This window comes from Macrobrachium nipponense, chromosome 4 (assembly GCF_015104395.2).
Source record: "Macrobrachium nipponense isolate FS-2020 chromosome 4, ASM1510439v2, whole genome shotgun sequence".
NCBI classification, from domain to species: Eukaryota; Metazoa; Arthropoda; class Malacostraca; order Decapoda; family Palaemonidae; genus Macrobrachium; species Macrobrachium nipponense.
Genome location: NC_061100.1, coordinates 25,297,459 through 25,308,351, shown reverse-complemented (window position 1 = coordinate 25,308,351; position 10,893 = coordinate 25,297,459). Strand labels below are relative to the sequence as shown.

Here is a 10,893-nt window from a genome sequence, read left to right as displayed (position 1 = left end):
TATAACCTATGGATCTTTATATTCAGGTCCATCCCTTTAGGTTAAGCCAGACCCAGAAGTTGTGAGTTAGAGCATAAAAGTAAAATGGAAGCTAAGGACCCATTATCATTATCTCCTGTCAAGCAGGAAAATGAAAATCTTATAGATAACCCAAATGTTTACAGTTGCAGAATGTAATGATGGCTCATCGTATTTGGGTCCATCAAATGAGGTTGAGGTCAAGGCTGGCCCAGAAGGTTATACATCTGATGAAATTGCAATTACCGATGAAGAATTTAATAAGAAAATTATTGTGGAAGTTGGTAGATACAAAAAAGAGAAAAAGTTCACTTGTACTGAAGGGGGAAGGGGCTTTTCACAGTCACCTAAACTTAAAGTGCACATGAGATCTCACACTGGAGAGAAACATATTGGAAAAAGTCGACAACACAAATAAAATGCTGACAGCATGAGGTGATCAAACTAAATTTACTGCAATTGGAGTACCTGATTTTAATCATGCTATTAAGATAGAAGTCAAGGTTTTACAAACTTTAGTAACAGAGAAAATCATCAAAGAAAACACGTATCAATTTTGTTTGCAACTGGATCCTCATATGGAATTCTATATGGGTTGCTCAAAATACATAAACTTAATAGTACTCCTATGAGGCCCGTTTGGTGTCGTACAATATGCCTAATTTTGTCATGACTCTGGTTTAATAATGGCCAGTTTTGATGTGGAATCTCGATTCTCAAATGCCCCCTTGGGGAACCCATAGATATAGAGGTCGGGGGAACTGTTGACATCATATTGAGTAACTTATTTCCTGTACCCAATTCTATTTTTAATCATTTTAACCAGTATCATTTCAAAACTCATAGAATTAGCAGCGCGGGACGCTGCCTTTCTTTTTATGATAAGCTTTTTAAACAATCAAACAGTGTAGCCATGGCCTCTCCTTTGGATCCGACATTTGTAGACATGTCCTCCCTGGAGGGGTGCATACTTGATGATTGTCCTCTCAGGTTTCACCCTATTTTTTATGTAAGGAATGTTGATAACATTCGCATTATTCAGAGCAGTCTCGTATATTGTTGACTCCTCTTTAGCATACGCTAATTCTCACCATAACAATGATTAAATTCATGGTGGAAAGAGAGAAAAATGGCCAACAATCTTATTTAGAAGTAACATGAGAGTATGGTTCTTTTAACACTGCTGTTTGTTCATATACAAAACAAACCTTCGGTCTTAACATTTGGATAATACTAGCACCGTTTAAAAATAAACTTGAGATCCAGGGACTATTGGCATCTATACCAGGTCACGGGGTATGTAGTACCCAGAATGCCCTTGCCGTCCCGTGACCTGACAGTTACTTTCCTACCGCCTTTAAGATAGGACGTGATTACTTTCTATGTTTTAAAGCCGGTTTTCGTTTGCCCGATTTTATTCATTTTTTCCCTTTTTACTTTTTCTTTTTCTGGTTGTTCTCAGTGTGAGTGTGATCTGCTAGGTGTGTGTACGTTGTGAGATGGAGAATTTTGCTTCACCAACGGAAATTTAAAACTTTTTATGTGTTTAGGGTCTAATTATTACAGCAAATGTTTTTGCCATTTTAAGATTAGCTTAATTCAGTGTCAACTTTACTTCATATGCAATTTTTTTATTATATCAAATTGACATTCAATCAGGAAATAAATCGCCTTTTGGAATATTTTAAGAATAATTGCTTCCCTCAAAAACTATTCTGTAAGATGCTTCGTAGTTTTCTTAATAATCAGTTTTACAAAGATACTGTACCAAAGTTAGTCATTTATGCCAAGTATCCATTTTTACGTGGTGCCACCTTCAGAAAAAGGTTTCTCCAGATCATACAACATGATTATAGTGCAGTCAGTATTAAACTATAATGCCGAAAAATCCCTTAACCATTTGGCCTTTCTTTAAGTTTATGGATTGGGTTACTGAGGGTTGAGTCGATTCTTACTGTGGAATAAGTTTTCACACAGGAAGTAGTCTCCCTAACCGTAAGCATTCAAATTTCAGGAATCGTGCAAAAGTCTGCAAAACCCATATTGAAGATGATTTCTGGATCACATGGCAAACAGAAAACCCTCATGAGGAGTAGGGGGTTGAACGCCTCAGCGGCGTGGTCGGTTTGGTCTTGTCCTGCCAATTCGGTGGCTGCAAATTCAATTCTCGGGCATTCCATTGAGGGGTCAGAGATGTGTATTTCTGGTGACAGAAGTTCAATCTCGACATGGTTCGGAAGTCACGTAAAGCCATTGGTCCCGCTGCTGAATAACCACTGGTTCCATGCAACATAAAAGCACCATACAAACAAACAATGCTGCGTGCTGTAGGCATTACTTAAGGTTCTTTGGCCCCAGCCTCAACCCCTTATGTTCCTTTTACTGTTCCTCCATTTATATTATCTCTCTCTTCCATCTTGCCATCCACCCTCTCCTAACAGGTTTTCCTCCTGTTGCACCTTTCAAACCTACCTACCCTCAATTTCTTTTCCAGCGCTGAATGACCTCAAAGTTCCCAGTGCTTGGCCTTGGGCCTAAATTCTTTATTCTGTTGTATTCCTCAAAGACTGCCTATTCTATGTTTTTTTCTAATTATAATTTTTTTCACTGTTTTCTGATTTTTAACGAAGTTAAGATTGTTTCGGAATTTTTTTTAGATTTATTGACAGGTTTCTAGAAGATGCGATAAAGGTAATATTACGAGACGTCGAATTAAAGGTGAGACAATGTACAAATTGGCTTGTTTCCTTAGTAAATCTGTGATTTGATATATAATAGATATATATATATATATATATAGATATATATATATATGTATGTGTGTGTGTGTGTGTGTGTCTATCTATATATATATATATATTATATATATAATATATTATATATATATATATATGTGTGTGTGTGTGTGTGTGTGTGTGTGTGTATCTATATGTGAAAATGATAGTCAGAAATCCAAGCGCTTTCGTCTTTACTAAGACATTGTCAAGGAACGAATGAAATACAATTGGAGAGAAAGGTCTCAGGTACACAACAAGATCAAGAATACCAGATGGTTAATTGTCAAAAGGATGAAAATTAAAGAGATAATCCAGGATTATCGGATATCACACGGTCACAAACCTAAACATTGATTTAACCCTAACCGAAATTACAAAGTATCCGTACAGTCCAAAACATGTAACAACTGAATATATTAATTTTGTTGAACATATTTATCTACAACTTTTTTCATTATGAAGGAATCAAGTTTAAGTAAACCAAGACTTAAATTTAAACCATTTCCATTATTTGACTTGATGAAACAAATGTTCTAAATTTAAGTCTCGGTTTATTTAAACTTGATGCCTTCATAATGAAAAAAGTTGTTGATAAATATGAGCAACAAAATTAATATATTCAGTTTTTACATGTTTTGGACTGTACGGATACTTTGTAATTTCGGTTAGGGTTAAATCTATGTTTAGGTTTGTGACCGTGTGATATCCGATAATCCTGGATTATCTCTTTAATTTTTATCCTTTTGACAATTAACCATCTGGTATTCTTGATCTTGTTGTGTACCTGAGACCTTTCTCTCCAATTGTATTTCATTCGTTCCTTGACAATGTCTTAGTAAAGACGTAAGCGCTTGGATTTCTGACTATCATTTTCCTGTGGCATTCGCTTATTTAATGAAGTCACGCGCATCTATTGTGATTTTATAAGCATATATATATATATATATATATATATATATATATATATATATATTATATATATGTATATATGTCATATAGGTATTATATATACTACATATATATATATATATATATATTATATATATATATATATATATATATATATATATATATATATATATATATATATATATATATATATACATTATAGAAGGAACTATCTCTAGCCAATCCATTTAAAATTAACTACCCTAATAAAAATATATTGAAGTCAGATTGTTATCTATAAGTGCGTCAGTAATATTGCCAATGAATTAAATATTTAATTTACCGTGATGACCTTAGAATTATTTGTACATATCCATCTTTTTTTTCCAAATTATTATTGCTTCCTAAATCGATTCTCGAAGCTTGGAGTGACAAGTTAACCATCTTGCGTCACACGTCACAAATGAATAAGTAGTAGATCTGGTCAATGGTTGAAAAGCTTTGATTTTCTCCGGCCTCGCTGGACCCTTTCAAAGAAGAATTGTTGGGAAATGTCTGTAAATTATCACGATAACGTCAGTCAGTGTTCAGTCAGGTGTACCTACAATTTTCATATATAACTTTTGAAGGTTTATTTTATTAATATACGATTCAAAGATAGGAGAAAATTAGTATACGATAGCGCTCACGGTTACGGGTGAAGGTCAATTTTATTATACGATTCAAAGATAGGAGAAAATTAATACGATAGTGCTCACAGCTGAGCACTTTTCTCCTCTTAATTTTGGGGTTCTTCTTCTTCTTCTTCTTCTTCTTCTTCTTCTTCTTAATCCTAGGCATCGTGACATATTAACATGATTCTCACTCCTAATTATATTCATCAATTGTATTCCTACCTCAATTGGTTGCTACTTACAACCAAATAAGGAAATGGCAGCTACCCTTAAAATCTTCTGAGAGAGACAAAGCAAATAGGCCTATAAATTGTTAAACATTGATTCGTTGCAGCCATATAAACACTACATGAAGTTGGAAATCTCACATATGCTTTCGTCATTTTTCAACATGACCTGTTCTTATGACCATAGGATCCTCGTAGGATAAGGTCTGTGCCTCTTCTAAGGATTGGCCATTGGAGGACCAATAGCCAGAGCTCCAGAATCAAGTATAGGCCTATCTGGAAGGGCCGTGTATCGACAAATAGGGAATGACAAGCGGCAACGAGAATATTTGTAGTGAAATAGTTTAATATACATTTTGTGAAAGAGCCCATATAGGAACAGAGTATGAGAAAACGCATTGCAGTGCAGTAGTCCCAACCTTTCTGGTGCGACAGCAAAGGTTCAAATGAAAATTGTAAAAATTTTTTGGTATCACTTTCTTTATTCATTATCAGCACGAAAAAATCTTAAATTTGTAATCGTGATTTGAGAGAGAGCTTGTATGTTGACTGGGCTGTGAGAAGGGTATAGCCGCGTAGATTCGGAAAGTACAACTTATGGTTGCTGATCGTGTATGGTAGCCATATTGCAACTCCCCTGCGTGCCAAGAGCCGACGAATTCAGTCGTTCGGCCGCTCTTATAGTCTAGCTGCACAGTGGTTCTCAAACTTTTCCAGTTAACGGAACCCTTTTGCATTTGCTGGTACTCGGTGGAACCTCTACAATCCCTTCACCCAATATAAGTGGATATGTCGCCTATAAATGTTGAGCCTTCTCCAACAAACACACACACACACACGACTAAAATTTTAAAAAATGCAAAGTTTATTACTCATCATCAAAATTCTTACCTTTTTTTAATGTGATGGGTGAGCTTGCTTCTGGCTACAAAGACCATCAAATCTGGAACTATGTTTGTTAACTGTAGACGCATATCAGGTGCAGCATCCAACTTGCTTCGGTATTTATTTTTAGTTGCAACATAAATAGAGAAAGCTGCTTCACACATGTTTGTTGTTGCAAAGGCCATAAAATGTTTCAATGCTCGTTTAGATAATTCTGGATACTCATGCAACAGGTTTATCCAGAAAGGAAGGAGAGAGTCCTTGTATTTGGTTTTCAAAGTTAGGTCAGTTGAAATGTCAGTAAGCTGTTCTTTTTCAGTCACTGACAGATTCTGCTTCATCCCATTATCCTCATCCATGAATGAGTTGCGCAGCCATGTCAGAGGGTCTGATTGTTTTGGAAAGTACTCTTGTAAATTATCTTTCAGGAATGTATGGCAATTTGGCAAGCACTCTGTCTGGTTTTTCTTTATACAGCCAGCCCAGAACTCAATCTTATGAAGAAAGGATTCAATTCTGTCTTGAACATTCAAAATATTGATAGTAGAACCTTGTAATGTTAAGTTAAGCTCATTTAATTTCCAAAATATATCTGCAAGATGGGCCACCTTGCATACCCAGACTTTATCAGTGACGTGGCATAACACAGAAGACTTGTGCTCCCTCAGAAATACTTCAATCTCATTTCTCAATTTATACGCACGTGAAAGAATTTTACCACGAGATAGCCAACGCACTTCTGTATGTAACAACAGGGTTTTGTGAATGATCCCATCTCCTGACACAGTGAGGCAAACACTCGAGAGTGAAGAGGCTTAGCCTTGATGAAATTAACTACCTTGATTACTTCATTAAGTGTCTCTTTTAGATCACTTGGCATCTTTTTCACAGCTAGCTTCTCTATGGAGGCAACAGTGTCTACGCTCCACAGCAGGTGCAACATTTTTGATGAAACCAATTACACCCTTTACTGAGCCTGTCATTGCCTTTGCACCATCAGTGCAAACAGCAATGCAAAGGTCCTGAAGTATGTGTCTAATATCTTAAATATATCCTCGCCTCTTGTAGTTGTCTCGAGAGCTTGGCACAACAGCAGATCTTCATGCACAGATTCATTTGACACATATCGTACAAACACAAGGAGGACAGCTAACCCGGCAACATCGGTTGATTCATCAAGCTGAATGGTGAAGCCCACAGGACTTGTTTTTATGCGGTTTATTAACACGGTTTCACAATTATCTGCCATCTCTTTGATTCGACGTAATATGGTGTCATTTGACAGGGGTACAGTGTCAAAACCTTGCTATATTTCTTACCAAACATACAGAAATCTGCATCTTTCATGCACGATTTGTGTAAAGATTCTGCAATCGTATGAGCTTCACGAGCTTTAGCAATGTGATAACTTACTTGGTATGATGATTCAAGTGCATTTCTATTGTCTTGGTAAGTAAATTTTTTTATGGAAACAATCCTTTCTTTTAACTGATCTCGGTTTCTTAACTAACTGTTGGTGTTTGTTAACTAACTGTTGGTGTTTGGTTTCAAGGTGTCTCCTCAGTTTTGCAGGATGAAAGCTACTATTAGCCAAAACTTGATTACATTCAACAAATTGTCCATCAGGAGCATTTTCGTCTCCAACTGACATAAAACCAAATTTTATGTAACTGTCATCAAATTTGCGCTTCTTTGATTTCCAAATACGTGATTTACTAGCTCTTGATTCTCGTGCCACAGAAGTAGAGGCATGTAGTTCATGCAAGGATTCTCTTTCATCACTAGCTGCAACTGGGTGTTCAGCAGGTTCACTGCACACAGAAGAATCAGTAGATGTGTTATCACCTTGCAACTTCGGCCGTAAGGTGTGGTATTTTAGCCAATATTCCATCCTAAAAATTTGATAATGCAATGAATAGCACAAGAACGCAGCGCAATACACTTCTCATGAAGTCCACGGCAATACTGTTTGGTTAGCAATGCAGAATTGCCAGCTCTGATTTTAGAATGTTGCTAGCGTTATTCCTAAAGTCGCTAGAATGTTGATAAACTCGTACATCAGAGGCTGATATTTTTAATAACCAATTTAATAGAGACAGTTATCTAGAAGAGTTGCCAGATACTTCAAATAAAAAGATCTCTGTATGATTTGCTTTGTCACTAAATGTTGCAAAAAGTTGGTAGACAGAGCATATAACTCTAGATCTAGCTACAAATCACTGTATTGGCAACTTTCGTTAGTAATGGGTAACAGCAGTGGCGGGTGTAGTGGGACCCGTACAATAGTCAAAAGGACAGGTACACTTCACATACACTGTACAGTTTATCTCTCTCTTTTCAGATGCAAAAGATTCATTACTCATATTTCACTTATCCACCTCTGTTCTAATGAATAAGTATATCAATAAATAAAAATAAACTTTCGTCAAACACACACACACACACACACACACACATATATATATATATATATATATATATATATATATATATATATATATATATATATATATGTTTGACAGAACGCATATTAATTATGCTAGACCAGTGATTCTCAAACCGTGTTCCGCGGAACCCCAATTTTCCGTGGAAGGACTTTCAAGGGTTCTGTTGCCAGAAAAAAAAAAAAAAAATATATATATATATATATTTATATATATATATAAATATATATATATATATATATATATATATAACTGCGTTCTGTGGGATTGTTCTCTTGTGAGGTTGGTGTGATTTCTGTTCCACGCATATTAATTATGCTAGACCAGTGATTCTCAAACCGTGTTCCGCGGAACCCCAATTTTCCGTGAAGGACTTTCAAGGGTTCTGTTGCCAGATATATATTATATATTTATATATATATATATATATATATATATATATATATATATATATATATATATATATATACTGCGTTCTGTTGGGATTGTTCTCTTGTGAGGTTTGGTGTGATTTCTGTTCCACGCTAATTTCATTTTCGATGAAAGAACAACAATGGCTTCAGGCTATAGATAAATAAAATCTCATGATAACGCTTTCCGTGTTTTTCGTCAGTATCAGAGACAAATGTCGCTGTGTTCAATTTGTCGTGCATCTATTGTTGTATATAAGAAAATCATTGGCAGTTGCTTTATGAAGTGTATGGGCTAAAAAAATCTGAGTTGCTGGCTCAGCAAGACATACATTCCAGAAGTCTGTTGATATTTAAAGCTCATGCAACGACCACTGCTATGGCTGCTGTAAGGGGGCGGGGCCACCTGGTCACGTGATAGAAATAGTAGGACATTGCTTTCTTAAATCGTTATGAGCAGCAAAAATTTGCTTAGTTAATGATTATTTCGACAGCAGCACCACTGTACAACAACAACTATCGTGTATGTATGAGCGCATGCATATATAAATATTGATAAACTAGACTTTGTCTTCACTCAGCTTAATTAAGGCTGGCTGGCCTCTGTAGTAGGCCTATCCCATACGTCTGAGGTTCTAAGGTTCTCTTGATGGAATGAGATGTAGGACACTTTAGTTCCTTCTCGGAGACTATGTTGTAGTGTTTAAAAGTTGATGTATGTTTCAGAATTTTAGCGGTGGAAACAGTCGTAAATTATGTAGATGTAAATACTGAATATGATTAGATTTAGTCGGGCATATTTTCATTAGAGTGTAATTTCATTTTAGAGTGCGTTTTATCGTAGCTTTTGGGACCATTGATTCAAGTTGACGATAAAAGATTTTTACGACTGATCCCACTGCCAGGAATTATTCTGTGGAGCGGAATAGTTTCACAAGTGTAGCCATCCTCGTATCAACCGGACTGATAAAGACTGAATACGAATTATAAACAAAAATAAATGCACTAAGAACTGGGTGCCATACATGGAAGGAAATGCTGCAAGAAAAGATATTTTAATTTTGGTAAACATGATTAACCGTAAGAAAATTGTGATGTCTCTTAGAGATTTTATAAAAGTGTTTTAAATTTTTTCTCTTTTATTTTTAATTCATACTATTTAATTTTTGACAGAAACTGATTGTAACTAACAAAATTCATATCCTAGCTGTCGAGCCAAAGAATGTTTTGAAAAATCTGTCGAGATATTAACATATCGTCTACCGAGTCAAAGAAGCTGTGAAAAATCCGAAGTTTCAATGAATACAAATCCTGAGATACTGGGAAAGGTCACTAGAGGTCACTGCAGACCTCCTGATCATGTAAGGTTGTGACGTCACTGGGATTGAGGAACCATCCAAAATTTCAAGTCCAACTGACGAAGGGAACAGGTCGAGAATTGAGTTATACACGTTTTGACCCAGTCAGTCAGACAGTCAGACAGACGGACGCAGAATTCAAACTTCCAAAGAATATGGTGTTCAGTAAAATGAAAGATAGGAAGAAGAGGCCTCACTTATTGGAATGAAAATTGATAACTAGCTAAAAATGTGTTAAAATGCAAGGAGAACTTGATCTTTGAATTTCCAACCGCACATCGGCCTCTGGGAGGCTGTTCCATAGTCCGATGGTGAGAGGAATAAACGACGTCGTGGTCTTAGAGCTTGATATAAAATAGCGACTGAAATATTAAGTGCCTGACAAGCTTCGATAATGTGATAACAATTGCCTCGGGAATATACCGAGTGACAGATATGGCCATCTCGATAGAGCAATGATCAGAGGTGCATTCATATTCACAGACCTTGAATTTGACAATAGCTGGAATATCTGTGAATATGAAGTATAATCTATTACCAGAAATGTGCATGGGGTTCCTCAGTTTAGCCGGGCAAAATCGCAGCGTTACACGGAACTCAGGAGCAAACCGGCCATGTTGATCAGCGGAACTTGATTGCAGTCACTAGCTGTCCTTTGCATTTCAGTCTCCACAAATAACGAATGAAGCTTTTGAATCCTGTAAGTCAGCCATGCTAATCTTCTCCAAAAAGGCAGCCATATAGAGAACCGTCGATATTTGGACTGTGGTAAACACCAACTACGTAGACAATAGAATTTACTGAAACTCTAAAACAAAGAACTTCGTGTCAACTACACTACCAAGTTACCTGACGATAAATAGATTGTCCAGACCTCGTGTATACAACCATACCATGCACGTGTGGGATTTTACTTCTTGTACTGTCTACACAGGTATTACTCTCACTCTTTATGATAGTATTGATAATTATACAGATTATTGTAATTATATGTATATGTCTACTATTCTCTGTATCATTGTTAGTTATTGATTGCCATTATTGTGCTATCAGAATGAATGTAATTTTAGCCAGCTTTGATTAACTAGCAATTTGCTTAAACTCAAAATTACGTCATTCGTTGCTGTCAATTACTCGCCAAATATCATGTACAGACTAATTTTTGCGACTTACGTAGGTCTGTCATACACAGATCATATAACGCTATCGCGC

At 36.1% G+C, this 10,893-nt stretch overlaps 1 protein-coding gene across 1 annotated transcript; it reads right to left on the bottom strand.

Moving 5' to 3' along the window:
* Positions 1-685: 685 nt before the first annotated feature.
* Positions 686-6,412, bottom strand: LOC135211311 (zinc finger BED domain-containing protein 5-like). The gene is made up of 3 exons (XM_064244628.1): positions 6,308-6,412; positions 5,476-5,963; positions 686-779 (listed from the first exon to the last, which is right to left on the bottom strand). Exons 1-3 carry the CDS (start codon positions 6,410-6,412, stop codon positions 686-688), a joined length of 687 nt encoding a protein of 228 aa, XP_064100698.1.
* Positions 6,413-10,893: the final 4,481 nt, after the last annotated feature.

Bases quoted from the DNA above. Each gene is read 5' to 3' on its own strand.
- LOC135211311 (XM_064244628.1), bottom strand. From the start codon at position 6,412: ATGTTGCACCTGCTGTGGAGCGTAGACACTGTTGCCTCCATAGAGAAG. The intron at 5,964-6,307 runs GTAGTTAATTTC...TTTCTTCATAAG, and splicing joins CACTTAATGAAGTAATCAAG to ATTGAGTTCTGGGCTGGCTG. The intron at 780-5,475 runs GTAAGAATTTTG...TGATGTCAACAG, and splicing joins ACCCATCACATTAAAAAAAG to TTCCCCCGACCTCTATATCT.